Source organism: Anomaloglossus baeobatrachus, chromosome 1, assembly GCF_048569485.1.
Source record: "Anomaloglossus baeobatrachus isolate aAnoBae1 chromosome 1, aAnoBae1.hap1, whole genome shotgun sequence".
NCBI classification, from domain to species: domain Eukaryota; kingdom Metazoa; phylum Chordata; class Amphibia; order Anura; family Aromobatidae; genus Anomaloglossus; species Anomaloglossus baeobatrachus.
Window position 1 is genome coordinate 163608232 of NC_134353.1, and position 21820 is coordinate 163630051.

The following is a 21820-nucleotide window of genomic DNA, read 5'->3' on the forward strand; positions in this document are numbered from 1 at the left end:
AATATAATATATGAGGAATTCTTTCCACAGCCTCAGCATCTTGAGCATCTTTTGTATGGTTAACAACTGAGCTATATAAATACATCACTGCTGGCTGATGTGGTTCCTCCAGTCTGGTGGAGCACATATGGAGTGTTTTCTGAATACACGTATTTTTCCATATTGCTTATATACATGTTAATATGATTCAGTACCCACATGTTTAAGTAATTTCTCTTAGGCACTAGCCTATCTTATTGTGGTGCACTCCATCTCAGCTCCACCTGACAGGGGTTGCATATAGTGCTTTATACATTTCTAAAATTGCTTTGGTGTGATTATATCCACTAGCCTAGCTTGAATACAGTATATGAAGAACTCGTTCTACAGCTTCAGCATCTACTGTTGGAATTGTCATTGTATGCACATGGTCACATGTATACCGAATTTATCCTTTTAAAATAGCTTTTCTAATTTAGTGAGGAGTATCTACCAGATTCTCTAGAGATCTATTTAGGGAAAAATTGAGCCTATAGGATTAAATATTCATGCTCCTTATTTCCTACACACCTACGGCTTTATATGACCTTTTGACTACATGGACTAATTCGGTTTCATTATTCCATGAGTATACCTAACATTACTTGCATTGATTGTAACTGTATTTGCACACACCTTGATTACAAGTCCGGGGTGACCATTGGGGGTTATTCTGTATCATCATTGTTCTGCATCCTCCTCCCCTCCCCCCCTTTTTTCATAATCTTTGTATTTTATTCTTGTCTACATATTTGATTCAATAATAAATATTATTGTCTATATAACATGTGTTTCAGTGTTTTTTCTGTAGGTTTTCATGTATATATACACTGGAACAATTAATATGTTCTCTTGTTTATTGAAGTATTTTCCTGTGTTTTCACAGAGGCTTAAATCCATTCATAGTATGGATATACGCACCAAAGAAGCATCTTGGGTCACCCAAGCTGCATCCATTTTTAAGGGAGAGAAGCTGCAAACAGTGAATTTAGATGGGTCTAATACCAAAGAATTAAAGCAAAATCTCACTAGTTTATTCCACCGCAGAACTAAGATCTGGTGGAATAAAACGACACTGGAAAATTACTTGGAGAAAGATATGGTCCCACGTGGACTGAGAGTTCAAGTGTTCCCGTCCTATGGTAAAGAAGACACGGAGTTCACTGCACAATGGGAATTGGCCAGTAATAATTGCTCCAAAAAATATCTGGAACTCATCATCGACAAAAATTCCAAAACCATAAAAGATATCGATGGTGAGATAAATGAGAAACAAGATGAACTTATGAAGATACTCTCTGAGCCCGAAAGGGAAAAATTTCATGAAGACCTAGACAAATCCTTTGTAATATGGGAAAAACAAATCAAAGATAACAAAACGAAAAAGTTTCACAGGGATCTTCAAGACTATGAAAAAGATAGAGTTTACAAATGGAAAAGCACAGAAACAAGTAAACGTATACAACGCATGCCATCATATTCATCGGTGGCTTCGTCAGACACAGAACATAGTACCACTTCCAATATGTCATATGGTGCTTCAGCTAAGGGGGCCGGGAAGAACCAGGATCAACAACAGAAAATATTGCCATTCCGTAAGAATACTTACAGGAAGAATGGGAATAATTCCTATAAGGTAATTAACCTTACAGATAAAATTCTCACGGAACCCCAACTTGAAATCCTGAGTAAAGGTCTAACTTTTTCACCTTCTTCTCATTTTCAATTCTTTACAGCGTTAAAGGATTTACACTTATTCGCTAGAAAGCTTACCTTCAAAAAGATCTTCCACAAAAATGAAGGACCAGATATATTCTTTACAGCAAAAGAACGTGAAACAGTGAGAATTCTACAGGACCTACTAGATGAACAGACTCCACCACCAGTAAGTAGAATGCCTAAAAACATCATTCCACCATCTAACAAATTCCCACCATCTAATATGTATTCCAACATAGACATATTTGTCAGACTAGTCACAGATGATCTGAAAAGAATACATCATTCCATACCCCATGACAATTGCACGAGAGAGGAGAGGATAGCAATTGAAGAACTACGGGCTATGGATGATGTGATTATAAAACCCTCAGACAAAGGGGGGAATATTGTACTATGGCCGGTACAGATGTACCTTAATACGGTCCTAAAACATCTCAGTGACCAAAAGGCATACAAGAAACTTACTTTCAATCCCCTGATATCGTTTAAGGCACAACTCTTACATATCTTAGAGATGGCGGTGGACCATAATACAATCACCAAGAAAGAACTATCATATCTATTCAAACCTGAGGCCAAAATTGCTACGTTTTATATGGTTCCTAAAATCCATAAAGACGCCAAAAATCCCCCAGGCAGACCAATTGTCTCCGGAGTTGACAACCTATGTGAACCCATCTGTCGTTACGTAGACCACATTTTAAAACCAATTGTGGAAACGATCCCGTCCTACATCAAGGATACTTCCGATGTGTTGAGGAAGTTAGATGGAATACAACTTGATGAAGATACCCTGATAGTGGTATGTGATGTGGAGGCTTTGTACTCATCCATAGTACATGCGGATGGGCTCAGGGCAGTTAAATTCTATTTGGAAATGTCTAGCCACCCAGATGACATTTGTGAATTCACATTAACCCTGCTAGAGTTTGCACTAACACACAATTTTTTTCTGTTTAATGGGTCTTTTTTCCTACAGCTCCAGGGAACAGCAATGGGGGCAGCTTGTGCCCCCCCATATGCCAACTTGTTCCTGGGGCTGTGGGAGAGGGACCTTTTTTATACCGATGTGGCCCCCCACCTGGACAAGGTTTCCTATTGGGGGCGCTACATCGATGATATTATTTTTCTCTGGCAGGGTTCCCAACAGGACTTGACTGTCTTTATGCAATATATCAATAAGAATGACATCAATTTAAGATTCACATACAAAGCAGGAAGACATAATATGGAGTTTTTGGATGTTCTTCTTAATATTGATGATAGTGGTTTCATAACGACAGATGTATACAGAAAACCGACGGCAGTCAACAGTTTACTCCATGCCCAATCAGCACATCCTAGGAACCTAATTAACAGCATTCCGAGAGGTCAATTCCTCAGAATAAGAAGAATATGTTCAACGGATCAAAACTTTGAACATCAATCTAGTGACCTATGGCAGAGGTTCCAAATGAGAGGATATAGTGAGAAAACGATACAGAGAGGGTATAGGAAGGCAAAATTTGCAAATAGGACGGAATTACTGTATAATCACAATAAGAAACCCAATAGCCCTGATATGGTAAGATTCATCTCAACTTTTCATTCCAGAAATAATGAACTTTGGCAGGCCCTAAAGAGACATTGGAATGTCCTATTACTGGACCCCGCATTATCGAGATATATTCCACAAAACCCAGCAATCACCTACCGGAGATCTAAAAATCTGGCTGATTTGTTAGTCAATAGCCACTTCTCACAGAAAAAACCCAGGGGTATCTTTAATAGTAAAGGACCGAAATGGGGCTGCAGACCTTGCGGTAGATGCGTAGCGTGTGATAATATCACCACTACAGAAGAATTCTCTGATGCAACAGGTACAAAAGCCTATAAGATTACACACCAAATTAATTGTGGCACAATAGGAGTAATCTATAGTGCAAAATGTCCGTGTGATAAGATCTACATAGGAATGACTACTAGAGAATTACGCAGGAGGACGAGAGAACACGTCTTGGACATCAGAGCAGCCAAGGAAATAGATGATATTTCTGGAATGAAGACTATACCAAGACACTTCAAACAATTTCACCAGTGCGATGACACCCAACTCAGAGTTAGTGGCATAGACAGAGTGATAATAACTGAAAGAGGAGGCAACTGGAAGAAGCTTTTGGCCCAGAAGGAAGTCAGATGGATTTCCACACTAAATGCTCTTACACCAATAGGCCTTAATGAATCCCTGAGTTTTTCACCTTTTCTATGATCGTTAGATTTAGGTTCTGAGTGATGAGATTTGTCCCAAGCCTTTATCATGATAGCCAATTTGACCCATCTGAATTTTTAACTTGTTTTTAATCTGTTTTTAACATGTTTTCTTCATTTGTACTAATTTCTTCTTATTTTAATCCTAGTTATTTCGCCATCAAGTTCCATCCCATTAACACCTGTGTGCCTTTTATCCCTCAACAAGTACATCAGACAACTTCGCATGGACGGCTCGGTGAACAATTAATTCCACCAAGATGATTTGTTGAGATTCCTGTACAGTGTTTTATACATCACATTTTACTTTCACCTTCACCTCACATACTTTTTATTTACCTTTCACAGCCCCTGCCAACCCCCCAAACAAACTTCCCCCAACTACAACATGATTAACCTTTTCCCCCCTCCCCCTTCCCCCCCCCCCCCTTCTTTTATACCTACGTTTTTACCTACACATTCACTAGCCATTCCACAGTCATATATGTCCCATTTTACTTTCTGGGGACATTATTTATAACGTCACTTCCACATGTCCTGTACTTTCCCAACCCCCCCCCCCCCTCCTTCCCCCCATACAACATGGTAATTTCTCACTGTTAGGTTCGTTCACTCTTTAGTCACAGTGGTCACAGCTTCACTTCACCGGATATACTTACACTGTTATCCCTTACACCTACCCATCTGACACACATTTTTATCACTACCATTTTTTCACTTTAATTACACATCCACTTTACATGTCTTTTATATTTTTTTATATATTTTATTATGTGTCTTTTACTCTTAATATTGTAAGAATCTGTATTCTATGTATGACGACTGTGTATGGCCAACACTGGGGGGTTTCTCAGCTTTTTCCTGTGTCTATGCCATGTATAATATATGTTGGCTTACTATATCATTATACAGTTAAATGTTTTTAATATGGATAAACTGTACAGGCTCCTCCATCATTTTTGAGCGTGCCTTGCAATATAGATATAGCTTGTGAATACAACAACATGAATCTATATTTACGCTATCATAAATGACATCCTAATCTATGTCTCATAAGAACTTCTTATGCGCATGCGCTTGTTACACGCAATACTCTTCACCTCTGTTGCCGCTTCCTGTCTCGGGATCGCGCCTTGCGTGCCGCGGTCCCGGAACCGGAAGTGACGACAGACGCCGCACGGCCGTGCATGTGGCGCCCTCGGACGCCATACACTCTTTAAAAGGCACCCCACACCATACACACTCACGTTTCCCTTGATAAAGACGGCGAAACGCGCGTTGGGAAGCCTCCCAGTGGTCTCCTATATGTAAGTAATTCATTGATGGCCCTTGTGCATCTATATGTGATTAAGTTAGTATGCTCTAGGTTTACTATCATCAGTAGCTGAACAGACTTGCTGCATGCTCAGGGATACACCGGAAAACTGGAAACTATGGCCCTTATATTGTAGCACTTATTGCATTGGGCATTAAATAGGTCTAACAATTGCAGTAGCTGAACAGTCTTGTTGTGTTTTCAGGGATACATCTGTAAACCAGAAATTATGGCCCATATATTGTAGCATTTATTGCATTGGGCACTCTTCATTTCTAGATGTATTAACTTGCCAACATACATGTTTATTCTTGAATGGTATTTATCCTCTAATCTGGTTAAACAGACTTTCTGCAGATAAAATTGTTTTCCGTAGCTACTGTTTAACGGACTGTCTAACGGACTAGTGGATAGTTAACAGAACCCCTATATACATTTATATATACATCGTATAATAGGCTAACAACTGTGCTTTATAACTACATCATTGCCGGCCGATGTGGTTCCCCCAGCCTGGTGGAACACATGTGAAGTGTCTTCTGAATACACGTATCCTTTCATATTGCCAACATACATGTTGATATGATTTAGTATTCACATGTTCAAGTAATTTCCTTTAGGCACCAGCCTATCTTAATGTGATGCACTTCATCTCTGCTCCACCTGACAGGGGTTGCACATGGTGCGCTATATATATATTATTAAGATTCAAAAAACTGTTTTTGTGTATTTTTATCCACTAGCCTAGCCAGAATATAATATATGAGGAATTCTTTCCACAGCCTCAGCATCTTGAGCATCTTTTGTATGGTTAACAACTGAGCTATATAAATACATCACTGCTGGCTGATGTGGTTCCTCCAGTCTGGTGGAGCACATATGGAGTGTTTTCTGAATACACGTATTTTTCCATATTGCTTATATACATGTTAATATGATTCAGTACCCACATGTTTAAGTAATTTCTCTTAGGCACTAGCCTATCTTATTGTGGTGCACTCCATCTCAGCTCCACCTGACAGGGGTTGCATATAGTGCTTTATACATTTCTAAAATTGCTTTGGTGTGATTATATCCACTAGCCTAGCTTGAATACAGTATATGAAGAACTCGTTCTACAGCTTCAGCATCTACTGTTGGAATTGTCATTGTATGCACATGGTCACATGTATACCGAATTTATCCTTTTAAAATAGCTTTTCTAATTTAGTGAGGAGTATCTACCAGATTCTCTAGAGATCTATTTAGGGAAAAATTGAGCCTATAGGATTAAATATTCATGCTCCTTATTTCCTACACACCTACGGCTTTATATGACCTTTTGACTACATGGACTAATTCGGTTTCATTATTCCATGAGTATACCTAACATTACTTGCATTGATTGTAACTGTATTTGCACACACCTTGATTACAAGTCCGGGGTGACCATTGGGGGTTATTCTGTATCATCATTGTTCTGCATCCTCCTCCCCTCCCCCCTTTTTTCATAATCTTTGTATTTTATTCTTGTCTACATATTTGATTCAATAATAAATATTATTGTCTATATAACATGTGTTTCAGTGGTTTTTCTGTAGGTTTTCATGTATATATACACTGGAACAATTAATATGTTCTCTTGTTTATTGAAGAATTAGATGGTAGTTGTTAGGTGGAGCTGTAGGAGACCCGCTAAAGTAGCTGTCACCCCATGTTCTCCCGACGCATTTCTCCCCCACCTAACGAAATGCTGGGGGATCATCAGGGGTAAATAAAACACACGTGTGAATATGAAAAAGAGAGGACAAAAAGTGTCTATCAATAAATCAATCAAGATGAAAAAATCATTGAGATTCTCTTGGATATATTACTCACATGACAATAATAGTTGTTCTCGCTGTACGCTAACAAGTTTTCCCATTCAGAAACTTGTCTCTAAATAACACAGACAGAAGTATCCTGAGGGGTTAAATTGATACAATAGGAAAGAGGGAAGGTGGGGAGGGGAAACGGAGGGGGAGAAGTGTCGCGGGCAGAGGAGGGGACGCTGCGCTCACCCACTGCTCGGGTCCGGCTGCTGCTGCTGCTGCTCGGTGGCTCGAGCGGTGGGCCGGATCCCGGGGACTAGAGCGGCGCTCCTCGCTCGTGAGTGAAAGGGGTAGTTTGGTTTAGGGATATTGTCCGTGATGCCACCCACGGTTGTGGTGAGGTTGTGACACCACCGCTGCTCTGGACGGGGATCCCGGGAGCGGTGACAGGGAGCAGCTTGGATGTTGTTTCTCCCCTCCATGGGTAGGGGGGTTGGTTGTCCCGGGGCCCGGTGAGGGAGGGATGGCAGGCGGGTTACGGAGACTGGTGAGGTGTAGGGTCGCGGGGGCAGCGCGGTGCCGCACGGCACAGTGGTACTCACTCAGCCAATGATGAACACAAAGTCTCCGGTAAAGCAAACGGCTGGATGGACGGGTCCCACAGACGGCTGTGGTAGTTCTCCCGGTAGGTTGGTGGTGACTGCCTTTCCCTGCACCTGTGTTGCGTTCACGGTTCCAATGGCTTCCCACCGGTAACCCGCTCCCCAGCTTAGATGGAGGCTGAGGGAGCCCCTTTTGCCCGCAGGCTCTGACCCTGGGAACTGTAGCCTTGGCGGTGACTGTATTTCCCTTCATGGTTTGAGCGGTTGCCTTCACTCGGGTCTTGACTGCTGGGAAACCCCGGAGGTTCCCTTCGCTAACGGATTTGACCGGTTTTACGGCGACACCTAGCCTGGTCGGGGTCCGTAAGCCCTGCCGAATGGTGCTGGCTTCTCTTCGCTCCCCGATCCGGTACCGGCGGGCCACTGCCCGTCCCCGGTCCTTACGGTTCACGTCAATCAGCCTCTCCTGCAGACGGTCACCACCGTCTGCCAACCTTGCTGTATGTGCCTGGGCCACGCACCCGGACACGATCAGTCTCCTCTACTACCACTTCACTCTCAAAACTCTAAGACTAATCTGATCCCTTTTCCCGCCTCCAGGACTGTGAACTCCTTGGTGGGCAGGGCCAACCTCCTGGCCCACCCCCTGGTGTGGACATCAGCCCCTGGAGGGAGGCAACAAGGTTTTGTGTTTGACCTAGATATGCCTAGCCGGGGTGTGGGGTGTGTTGTTGTAGTACCTGTGACGTCCTGGCTTATCAAGGGTGCCACAGAAGGAGTATGGAAGACAGGAGCATCCTGGTATCAAATGAATCCCAGTCCTGTTTTTTCCCCTTTCCCCTGGCACCTTTGGCACTGTAGGTGCTTTCTCTTGGTGTTATTATTTGTTGTATATATCAGGTTAACTAAATAGGTCGCCGGTTTATGGTCTGACACACACTCCCCTCCTTCTCCCCTTCCCTCTCCCCCTCCTCCCCCCTCCCTCCCTTTCCTAGTCTGGGGACATAGGTTATATTTATAGAATTGATATTGTTCAACTACATTTATGTGTGGTGCCCTATTATTAATTGTGGGGACACATGCTATGTCTATACAACTGTTGTCCTTTAATGATACTTCTTTTTGCTTACATCCCCCTTTTTCATTGGATGCCTTTTGTAATCCATGGGGAGACCATTATACCCAAGTGAATACCTCATTTCATTTACTATAAGAATGTAGGAACTTTTTGGTTATCCTCTGCTATTCTGCGACTCTGAGTATGTCAGTTCTGCTGAACTAGGCATCGTTCCTTGGACGCTGATACTGGCTTAAGTCTAAGCGATGAAATTGAGTAAACATTGCTAGTGGTGCGATATCAGCTCTACCCCATTCCATATTAATGAGATGTCCTCTTTGCAAGTGTTTCGAATGTGTGTTTCCATGGCTGGGTTCACACAAGTGTTTTATCTTACATGATGTCAGCCCGCACTGTAGCGATATGGCTTGTCTCACTGATGGGCACTGCCTCTATAATCTTCTTTCTAGCTCTGCATGAGTTAAATGCCCTTTTCGGCCACTAGGCACGCCCCCTCCACAGTTCTATCTGTACTAAGAACAGTAATCTAGCCTGTATGAATGACTGACTCTGCCCCACTATCGTGCATAACGATACGTCATTCCTGGCCATCTGATACCGCCCCTTTACTCATGCATGCTATGTCTTTCACAGCTTTGCCCTGTTGTTTTTGACTAGCGACACGTCACTTCCTGGTGACGTGGTACGTCCTCCTCAATCCTCCTTCAAGCTGATCTTGGATATATGACCAATCCAGACGCCATCACAGGATTGGCTGAAGTGATCTGTCAGTCACGGATCCTCAGCAAGAAGGGCGGGCTTTTATACTGCTCATTTCCGGTCGCGGGAGGTTTAAACCACCTCTGTCCATAGGACCCGCCACACACTTTCTGGGCACAAGACAGGACACAACATCTGACCCCTGCGATATAGATGTGCTTTGGCGCTCGGGACCCTTGTGTCCTTGCAGGTTGAGTTTTTCCCTGGAGCGGCTACTGGTATGTTTTTACACCTTTGGTGTCTTTTCCCTTTACAGGACATCTCAAGGGATTATTAATCATACTATATATATATATATCTTTTGTATATAACATCCTTCTTATAGCATGTATGGCCAGATAGGAAGATCACTATTGTGATCATATTTATTCCTTTCTCTAGGTAAATAGTACACCTGGCCACTATATGGAATGCTTTTGAACGGACCTTTTTTCCACAGGTATATATCAAATGTTTTCTTTGTTTCCCCGCTGCACTACTTTGTTGCACATTAGATTATTCTCATTTTTTGTAGGACTGTACACTTCTGAGATTGTGCATATTAATAACCTAAGTGAGAAAGAAACTGGATCTATATATTATCTACAGGTATTTATGGAGTCTCCAGGACAAAGCAGGGTTTTTGGAGCAAATCCATATATGTGTCACTTACCCTTTTGCAGGACTGTTTGCTGTTTTTGACCTAGCCCTCATTGAATGCAGTCTACTTATGAGCTTACGATTATTGTTCTTTCTTTTTTTTTTAGGACTGTTCATCTCTGATATTGTGTACATTGATGTAACACTACCAATTTAAGAAACCGGACCTATTTATTATATATAGGTATCTATTTGATTTTTTAGGACACTTTAGGCATCTGGAACTTATTACATGTATGTTTCATCTCACCTGTTTTCTGCCTATGCAGGTGCTCCTGTTGCCCTTATCTGACCTTTATATGGAAAGTAGTCCACCCATAAGCCTATGAAAATAAGGGTAGGAATGCACCACTCTTTACATCTGAGGAGTCCTTCCCCTATATGTTATACTAAACTGCAATTACCTTTTTAGGTCTATCCATCTATTAATGGAAACATCTGCTATCAAATAGATTTACAATTTGGGACAACAAGGTATAGATCCCTGGCCATTCATCTTCGGTCCCCCCTCTCCCCTCCCTTCTCCCCCTCCGTCCCCCCTCCCCACCTTCCCTCTTTCCTATTGTATCAATTTAACCCCTCAGGATACTTCTGTCTGTGTTATTTAGAGACAAGTTTCTGAATGGGAAGACTTGTTAGCATACAGCGAGATCAAAACCTAGATTGTACGGTGTACTGAGAGGCTATTGCTGTGGACTTAGTACCTACCCCATTGACAACTATTATTGTCATTTGAGTAATATATCCAAGAGAATCTCAATGATTTTTTCATCTTGATTGATTTATTGATAGACACTTTTTGTCCTCTCTTTTTTATATTCACAGGTGTGTTTTATTTACCCCTGATGATCCCCCAGCATTGCGTTAGGTGGGGGAGAAACGCGTCGGGAGAGCGTGGGGTGACAGCTACTTTAGCGGGTCTCCTACAGCTCCACCTAACAACTACCATCTAATTCTGACTAAAGCATTTAGTCTAGTCAGAAACCAAAATCCATAACGCTATTGTGTTTTATGTTTGCATTTACTTCACTTTATCACCTGGTTTTGGTGGTGGACACCCCTTGGTTAGAGATAGGAACAGGGAGGGACAGCCACCCGGAACGGGGATTGTCCCTCAAATTACGACACCCTCCATCAATAGGAAGGGCCAATAAAGGCTATGAGATTAGTGATCTGACGTATCTTTGACTACCTACCTATCGCTATTTATCCTCACGCTGAAACTATCTTTTTCCAATATTCACTGGCACTGTTTTATCCTTCATGTTCGTTGAAGAGAGACATTGTAAGTCCTATTTTAGATTTTGTTAAATAAAATATTTAATTTTAGAGGTATTATTTCTGTGGTCCTTTGCTATATCATACCTCGATACTACATTTCTTTGTGGTTCTACCCAGAGTTGTGGCTGAGGATGCAGTTGTAGACATGCTACCAGTACTCCGACTCTGTCCAGGAAGGTGCGAGGTAACTTCGTCGTCAGTTGCATCCTCCTCCACCACCTCCGGTGACCTCCTCGAGTGCCTGATTGTGGATTGACAGTAAGTGGGATCTAGAACTTCATCATCAAGCATTGTGTTTGCACTCCCCTTGCCCTCAGGCCTAACCTCGTCCTACATTGACTGAATAGTTAAGTTGTCATCCCAATCAGGTATCTGCGTCTCATCGTCATCAGTATGTTCCTCATTGTCTCCACCAACAGGTGTTACAGTTTGGTAATGAGGGTGTACATTTTGCTCAGAAACTTGGTCATCAGGGCCTGAATCTGAGTCACAAAGCTTCTGGGCATCACTGCAGACCATTTCCTGGTCTGTACTCACTGTAGCTTGGGAGCAGACCTCTGATTCCCAGGCTATAGTGTGACTGAACAGCTCTGCAGACTCAGCCATCTCTGTTACACCATACTGTGCAGGCCTGGTGGAGACTTGAGAGCTGGGAGAAAGCAAGTGTGATTGGGATGACAACTCAGAAGACTGTTGTTTTTTGGATGTTGAAGTTGAGGTGGAGGAGAGGACACTTGTTGGAGCATTTGAGATCCTTTCAAGCATGTTCTTTTTTTGTGCATCATCTACCTTTGTTACAGTTGCTCGGGTCCGTAAAAAAGGGACCACATCGGATTGTCTACGGAAAGTAGTAGACATCTTACTTTTGCTGGAAGATGGCCTATCTTCACCAGATGTTAATGTAGTTTTCCCACCTTCCCCACGGACACAAACTTTTTTTCCTTTTCCAACACGCCTGTTCCCCTTTCCACCAGCATCTGTCCTTTTGCCACTCATTTTGTTAGCGACAAGATTAACCATTTAAAATGTGGATGCAAAAATTGAAAGGTGGTGTAGATTGCAGAGGTGGTCTAGCTTTATTTAGCTGAAGAACCAACACTGACTATCACAGACAATTTTTGTATGCCCCTAACAGTGGCAGCACAATTTGCAATTAGAATTGCGTATCAAAAATGGACAGGTGTGTACAATGCAGAGGTGGTCCAGCTTTATAGACAGCTGAATAACCAACACTGACTATCACAGACAATTTTTGTATGCCCCTAACAGTGGCAGCATAGTTTGCAAATACAATAGCGTGGCAAAAGTGTGCAGGTGGGTACAGTGCCCAGGTTCTGTGGGTCAGTGGACAGGAAAGGAACACTAACGTAGTATTGCAGACACTTTTAGGATGGCAGAAAAAGTGTAAGCTCTTTGGGCAAATAAAATAGCGCGGCAAAAGTGGGCAGGTGGGTATAGTGCCCGGGTTCTGTGGGTCAGTGGACAGGAAAGGAAGCCTCTCACTTTCTATCCTTCCTAATGATGAAATGCAGCAAGGAATTCCATGAGCTGAGGTACACAGACGCTGTTATCTAAAGCTGTACACTGCATTTGCACGGACCTGTCTAGCAGCTATGGCTATGAACGCCTGGAAATCAGCCCTGAAAAGGGCTGAAATAACAAACAGTCCCTAATCCCTACAGCCCTGTGTAGCTTGCACTATGTCTATAGCGCACACAGCAGGATCGGCAGCAGCAGCGTGAGTGGTGACTGTCATCCACACGCCGAAGGCAGATAATGGCGGCGACAGGGAAAATGGCCGTATTTTAGAAGGCAAGGACATGTGACATTCACAGCCTATGACACATGCCCTTGCTTGTCTGGCAAAAATCCACTTAGGTGTGTGTGTGTCTGTGATTGGCTGACATCCTTGCCTTGGCATTCTCTCAGCATCACAGATCTAAACCGCATCCCCCCCGCACACTATACGCTGAAATTTGAAAATAGCGTGAATCACAGTGACTCACATTATTACAGTGAAAAGCCAGCTAGTAACAAGCTAGGCTTTTTGCTGATCGAACCGTTATCGAACGTAACTTGAGTTATCGAGCTTTTAGTAAAAAGCTCGCGTTTGAGTTCGATCAGGAGCACCCCCCAAAATCACTCGAACATGAAATTGGCGAACCTCGAACATCGCTCAACTCTAGTCAGAACGCCTTATTGTTTGCAGGTCTCAACCTTGAATTTAAATGTATTTACTTTCTTTTAATGCTGTAGAGGTTAAGGACACTTTCCTATCTGGCCGTATGTGTTTTTCACCAACGCATATATTTCTATTGGCCGTTTTCATCCGTACTGATGGTAAAAAATGGACATGTCTAAGCGTGAAGCACATGGACCATGTGAAAACACAGAGGTGTGAAGATTAACAAAGATTTTCATGAGTATGCATGTAAACGTGTCTCCAGTGTGTATGCAAATGGATGCCACATAAACTGGAAACACTGATGTGTTAAGGTGGCCTATATGTGTATGCAGTGTAGTGTGCATTTACATACTCACCTTCTTCTTTGGTATCCAACAGCATTCTTCAGACTCTCCGGATCACACTGTGTTCTGTGTTACCCAGAAGTTGCTTTGACAAAGTAACCCTATAAGGTGTTAGAACGAGGATCCGTAAGCTTGATTGAGCGAGATACAGCGGTGACGTCCTACAGAAGAGAACAAGATCGGTGCTGCATACCAGAGAAGATGGTGAGTTTAGTATATTAGCACACAAACTCTAAAAAAAAACTCACAAACTCACCCTCGCCGAAACGCACCTTGGAGTGGGTGTCACATGTACAAACCTGCTGGTGATGCAATAAAGGTAAAGTTATGTTTGATCTCCTTCTTTACACTATTTATGGGTTATACACACATCTATGTGCTGGTTATCTACAAACATTGGGTACACAGACACATGGCTATTATTCTTATATTATGTATTCATGCCACTTTGAATGTACCATGATGACTTAGTGTTTCTTATATGGCTTAGGTGTGTCAACCTAAGGCCATGTGCGCACTTTGCATTTTTACCTGCGTTTCCGCAGCGTTTTGAACTGCAGCGTTTTCATGCCAAAATGCTTGCGTTTTGCTTTTCAAGCAAAGTCTATGGGAAATGGGGATTTCTTGTTCGCACTTTGCTTCTCTAAACGCTGTGTTTAATTTGCATAAATTTGGGCAAAAACTCAGCGTTCAAAGAAGCAACATGTCAATTGTTTTTGCCATTTGGGCTGCGTTTTGATAACATTGAAGTCAATGAGAAAAGTCAAAACGCAATCAACATCAACATTCTAGCATTTTACATGCTTTTTTGATGCAGAAACCATGCGTTTTGGAAAAATTAATTGCATGCGTTTTTGGAAAAAATATTAATGGCATGATTTGTCCCTTTACAGACACACATAGTCTGACAATTAAATTTAAGAAAATCCAAAAATAAATGTAATTTTATGCATAATTATCAAAAAGCTATCATTTTAATAAAATAAGCCATTTTTTTGATTGATAATAGTCTTGATATTTGTTATCATTTTATTCTTTTTTTTTCATAGTGTTTGAATGTTAAAACTTTATTTAGCAGTGTATTTATCATCAAAACGCATCTGACTTTAAGCAATGAAAAAGCAGGTAAAACGCGGTAAAAACGCTGCCAAAACGCGGTAAAAGCGCACTCGTATTTATTGCATTTTTGTGGTCAAAAGCACCTTTTGCAAATACCATTTCTGCCAAAGGATGCATTTAGAACTGCAACTACCTTGGCACAAAGTGCGCACATAGCCTAATACCTTCTATACTAACTACTTCACAGCACTTGTTAATCAGCGTTTTCTATACTATTTAAGTATATCAAGCTAATACCCTTCTACATCAACTATCTCATAGCACTTAACACTTAATATTTATTACTATTTTATGTATATATATACAAATATACAGTACAGACCAAAAGTTTGGACACACCTTCTCATCTCTAGAACAACTATTAAGAGGAGACTTTGTGCAGCAGGCCTTCATGGTAAAATAGGTGCTAGGAAACCACTGCTAAGGACAGGCAACAAGCAGAAGAGGCTTGATTGGGCTAAAGAACACAAGGAATGGACAGTAGACCAGTGGCACGCTGTGCTTTGGTCTGATGAGTCCAAATTTGAGATCTTTGGATCCAACCACAGTGTCTGTGTAGAAAAGGTGAACGGATGGACGCTACATGCCTGGTTCCCACCGTGAAGCATGGAGGAGGAGGTGTGATGGTGTGGGCGTGCTTTGCTGGTGACACTGTTGGGGATTTATTCAAAATTGAAGGCATACTGAACCATCATGGCTACCACAGCATCTTGCATCGGCATGCTATTCCATCCGGTTTGCGTTTATTTTGACCATCATTTATTTTTCAACAGGACAATGACCCCAAACACACCTCCAGACTGTGTAAGGGCTATTTAACTAAGAAGGAGAGTGATGGGGTGCTACGCCAGATGACCTGGTCTCCACAGTCACCAGACCTGAACCCAATCGAGATGGTTAGGGGTGAGCTGGCCCAGAGAGTGAAGGCAAAAGAGCCAACAAGTGCTAAGCATCTCTGGGAACTCCTTCAAGGCTGTTGGAAAACCATTTCCGATGACTACCTCTTGAAGCTCATCAAGAGAATGCCAAGAGAGAATGTGCAAAGCAGTAATCAAAGAAAAAGGTGGCTACTTTGAAGAACCTAGAATATAAGACATATTTTCAGTTGTTTCACACTTTTTTAAGTATTTCATTCCACATTTTTTCATTCATAGTTTCGATGTCTTCAATGTGAATCTACAATTTTTAGAGTCATGAAAATAAAGAAAACTTTTTGAATGAGAAGGTGTGTCCAAACTTTTGGTCTGTACTGTGTGTATATATATTAACATATATATATATATATATATATATATATATATATATATATATATATATATATTTACATTTTCTGACTGCCGGAATGGTTTGTTTTTCTTGAATATATTAGTGTATTACCAGCACAGAAAAAGCAGGCTGCCATCCTAGCCATGCACTTATCTTGGCTGTGTATCAAAATAAGAGGAACCGCATGCGGCTTTTTTTATTTTTTTTAAAAAATTAAAAATTAAATAAATATTTTTTTAAAAAATGGCATGCGGTCAACCCCAGATTTGATACCCAGCCATGATGAAGCCAGCAGCTGGAGGCTGGTATTTTCAGGCTGGTGAGACCAATGCTTATTGGGCCCCCCAGCCTAACAATAGCAGCCTGAAGCTGCGCAAGGTTGTCGGATCCATTAGATGTGACAATCCTGGAACTTTACCCAGCTCATCCCAGTTGCCCTGGTGTGGTGGCAATCAAGGTAAATAGGGGTTAATAACTGCCCACAGCTGCCACTAAACCCTAGATTGGTAATTAGCGGCATATATGAGACCCACATTACTAATCTGTAAACAAAAAGAAATAAACACAAACACCAAAAAAATACTTTATTTAAAAGAAAATACAGAAAAAACCCTCTTTTACCTCTTTTATTAAACACCAAAACACCCAGGTTTGATGTAATCCACACGAGGTCCCACGATGATTTTGACTCTGCTACATTACTGAAGGCATAGCTTCCTTAGGATGATCCTCCTGACAAAAACTTTGGAAACATACCACATGCAAGTGTGATCTTGTTTATTTATTGTACAGGTCTGATTATTCTGCACAGTTTTTGTGTATTTATTTCCTGCCTCTCTTCCAGGAGCCATAACTTTTTTATACTTCTTTTATATACCGACATAGCCATATGACAGCTTGATTTTTGCTGGTCATGTTGCAGTTTTGAATGACAATGTAAAATATGAAAAGATCCAATTTGCATGAAATTTTGGGAGTGGGGGGGGACACTTCTACCTGTGTTTTAGGTTTAATATTTACAACCCGTCACAAGGTCAAAAGTGGTCAGCTTTGACTCTTATTTTATTCCCGCTGCTCAAAAGTATTCAGAGGTGTTTTGAGGGAATGAGGGAACCTGGCGAAAGTGTGCCCTCTGTGAATCTAAAGAGGCTGTGTTAATGTGCCGCTTTAGTGCATTTTTTCTCTATAAGCTTCTATATAAGCCTGAAAAAAACACATGTAAAAAATAATGAATCCTGTTGCATTTTTAAGTTTACAATCAAAGCTTTTCTGTATTGTTAAAAAAAAGCATTAAAACCGCTGCTTCCCATCTGCAGCAGAAATGCATCAAGTAAAGGGGAAAAAAAGCATAACAAAATGCAGCAAACATGTTATAATTAGAGATGTGCGGACCCACGTATATTCGGGCTCCATGGGTTCGGTCAGACTTTAGGTAAAAGTTATTTTGGGACCCAGACTTGACCTGAACTTGTTCCTGGACCCCAAACCCCATATAAGTCAATGGGGACCTGAACTTTTGGGCATGACTCATAGTCATTGATTGGACAGCATCCAAAAATGTTGCTTTTACATCCAGTGAGTGCCATTTAGAGACTGCAAGCAGCTTGCATTAGGCCGAGCGCCGAGCGTACCCGAGCACAGCGATGCTCAATCGAATGGTTAGCCTACAAACAGAACCCGTACTCGGACACATACTTTTTTTAAAAGACTGTGTTGGGGTTTAAGCCTCATACACCCATTGTTCGGTACCAACCCCGAACTTTACAGGTCGAGTTCGCCCTGTGAGAGAAGCTTAGCCATATTGTCTGTAGGCTTCTCTCTTGCTTCTTAGTCATTGTTAGCAAGCTTCCATTTTGTCCCAGTCTTCATACAAATACACTCTAAGCCCTTATTCAGGTGACCGTTCTGTCTATCCTGTTCAGTTCCTGTTCTTTTGTGGACCCACAAACAGGACCATCTTTTCAATGTTTTTTGTGTAGGATCAGATGGCACACGGTAACATTTCCGTGTGCATCTGATCCTACAAAAAACACATCGGATGCCGTATGTCCATTCCATTATTATGGACTGTGACTCAATACAAGTCAATGGGTCTGCAAAATCACAAGTCCGTGTGACTTCCATAGGGTGCCCCTGCAGTCTGTGTCCCGCTCCCGCGCCAGCCCTGAGGCTGCTCGCACTGCAGTGTGTCAGCATATGCCCACATTGCAGTGTGTCAGCAGATGCCCGCACTGCAGTGCGAGCAGTTGCGGGGATGATGAGCGTTGTCGTCAGGAGGTTAGTAAAGTTCATTACTTGTGGTGATGAATTCCTGCACTCCTGACATCATCTTCTATGCCCGCCGCATCCTCTCGCGGGCGGCCTGAGACTGTGACTAGCGGTGAAGTCACGGGCAACTCGCGATACCTCATTTGTGAATGCGGAGGTTATTGATCTCAGTAATCCGCGCTGACGTCAGGAGTGAAGCTGCGTTCATCACCCAGGTATTGTACCTAGCTAACATACTGAAGTCAGCGCTGGTCATGCCCAGAAGTTACCTAGGCTGACCTCATGATGTTAACTCAGGTCACTGCACTGCTGTCCTAGCCAATGGGGAACATTCTGTTCTTCATTGACTGGGACAGTGAGTATGGATCATCGTTGGACCTCCTTATTGGATTACGCTGTAGCCGGATTTGCTTTTTTTTCCAATAAATTTGGGAAAGAGGGAATGTAATGGGGAGTGATTTTCAAATACAAATTTGTTTGTCGTCTATTTTTTTTTTAATTTCTGACTGCGTTGTGATGTTGGGTATCTGATAGATGCCGTGACATCTATAACCCCTGGGCTTGATGCCAGGTGACACTACACAGCTGGTATCAACCACATATATTACCCCGTTTGCCACCGCACCAGGGCATCGCAATGAGCTGGGGAAAAACACCAGGATTGTTCATCTAATGGATGCACAACTTCTGGAGAGGCTGCGGCCTGCTATTTTTAGGCTGGGGAGGGTCCCTAGTCTGAGAATACTAGACCACAACTGTCCGCTTTACCTTGGCTGGTGATCCAATTTGGGGGGGACCCCATGTTTTTTGTTTTAAATTGTTTATTTAATTTAAAATAACAGCATGGGGTGCCCTCTGTTTTGGATTACCAGTCAAGGTGAAGCTGCAAACTGTGGTCTGCAGCCTGCAGCCATCTGCATTACCCGAGCTGGTCACAAAAGATAATGGGGACCCCACGTCGTTTTTTTAATTTTTATTTTTTTGGGGCTAAATACAAGGCTAAACACCCTTTAGTGTCACATGAAAGGCACTAAAGGGTGCAATGCAAGATTACAAAATGCTGGGAGTGGGACATTATATATGTCTTTCTCATCTATCTATCTATCCCTCTAGTTCTCTCTCCATCCATTCATTCATTCATTCATTCATTCATTTATTTATGGCAGCTATAAGTCCCCTTACTGGCAGCCAGACTGGCTTGCAAAGTCTCCTTAAGGAGAATAGTGTTCCCCCGTGGTCCCCCCACATAGCTTCTCATGAGCCAGACCAGACACCCCATATTTTGCACTGACGAGCACCCAGAAACACCGTGTCTGCAAATTGGGATTCTGGTCTGGCATAAAATCCTAAGTCATATGCAATGGATTGTTAAAAATCCACTTCTGACTTTTAGGATCGCTACTTCCAATAGGTGGCGCTGTGCTAGAGTTTATCTCCTTTCCTGGAGAGACAATTTGAATATTTCCTAGAGGGACATGGCAGCTATAAGTCCCCTTACTGGATACAGACTGGCTTGCAAAGTCTCCTTAAGGAGAATAGTGTTCCCCCGTTGTCCCCCCACATAGCTACTTATGAGCCAGACCAGACACCCCATACTTTGCACTGACGAGGGGCAAGCACCCCGAAACACCGTGTCTGCAAATTGGGATTCTGATCTGGCATAAAATCCTAAGTCATATGCAAAGGATTGTTAAAATTCCACTTCTGACTTTTAGGATCGCTACTTCCAATAAGTGGCGCTGCGCTAGAGTTTATCTCCTTTCCTGGACAGACAATTTTCATTTATTTCATCCATCTATCTCGCTATCTATCCCTCTATCTATTCCTCTATCTATAGCTATCCATCTATTTATCTAGCTCCTTCCATTTTTTGCCGTCTGCAAAAAAAACGGAAGGCACATGGAATACAAACGGATGACACTCGGCCCATATATGGAACAGAACGGATGTCACACGGATGCCACACAGATGCATCTGTGAAAAAACAGGACCATTTTTTTGCGGACCGTAAAAATGGGACGGTCGTGTGAATTTAGCCTAATTGACCATCTGAGTTACATAACTGGCTTGTGCTGACCTGGTGGAGTTTTCTGTTAAAAAGGTAAAACAACAGTTTCTCTAAGAACAATAAGAGTGGAATATGCCAATTACTGAGAATAAAGTTGGCTTACCGTTTCTGGAAGCCAACTAGAGTTTGACGCATGTCACATTTAAGTAAGGATAATAAATCAGAAAGTATGTCTTGATTCACAGAAAATGTGCAAAGATAAAGGATAATCCATCATTCAGCTCTTCTCCCACATGTATCCACTTCCATCTGTATCTGTTCCAACATTGTTCTATTCTTGTGATTTCTGCATTAGTCCACAAAATTGAACTATAAGAGCCCACCTATTTAGCCAATAAACCAGATACAATCAAGGAAAGATATGTGTGTGTGCCTTTGCTTCTTCTTATTCACATCTAGGTGCCGATCCATACCTATACCTAAGTGTGATACTTTCTCTTCTCTATCAGCTCATCTTTAGTTATAATAATAGAAGGTTGTTATTGTGTTATGTAATTTTAGACACCTGCAAAGAACACGTGTAGAAAAAAAAACTGTGCAAAACCCCTTAGCATTTATTCTACATGTGAACACAGCCTGAGTGTTATGTTTCTATTAGATTTTTTATGGGTTTAATGAGGAAGGAAAAAAAAATCACACCATTTTTTACACCATTTACCAATCACCATAAATAATCTGATTGCTGTATAGTGCGAGATGTTACAATCACATCAACACCAAATATGTCTGTTAATTTCTAATTTGTTATGTTTATTATTTTTAAAAGAGCGCAATAAAAATGACAATATTGTAATTGTTTGTCAACGTTTTTAGTCATTTTGTAAAATAAATAAATAACTTTTTTTTCCCTCTAGAACACAGAGAAATACAGAAATACACTATTATGGACAGATGTGTCTCTATGTGTCAGTATAATCTGCCTGTAGATTCAGAGCTTGTAATGCAGTCTCAAGTATAGAAAACCCTCCAAGTGATGTCATTATAGGCTGTGGCTCAGAGCTTTGGCTGATTTATGCAATGTAATATGTTCTGAGTTCCATTTCTGGTGAGACCAGATCATAAGAAAAGAAGACAATTATATATTTAATTAATGTGTGTGCAAAACAAAGATGCCAACCC

General features: G+C 41.8%; 1 protein-coding gene across 1 annotated transcript; it reads left to right on the forward strand.

Moving 5' to 3' along the window:
• The first annotated feature begins 925 nt into the window (after positions 1-925).
• LOC142291719 (uncharacterized) lies at positions 926-1912 on the forward strand. The gene is made up of 2 exons (XM_075336496.1): positions 926-1654; positions 1755-1912. The coding sequence occupies exons 1-2, from the start codon at positions 926-928 to the stop codon at positions 1758-1760; spliced, it is 735 nt and encodes a 244-aa protein (XP_075192611.1). The 3' UTR covers positions 1761-1912.
• The last annotated feature ends 19908 nt before the right edge of the window (positions 1913-21820 follow it).

Coding starts and splice junctions, on each gene's coding strand:
- LOC142291719 (XM_075336496.1), top strand. CDS start 926: ATGGATATACGCACCAAAGAAGCATCTTGGGTCACCCAAGCTGCATCC.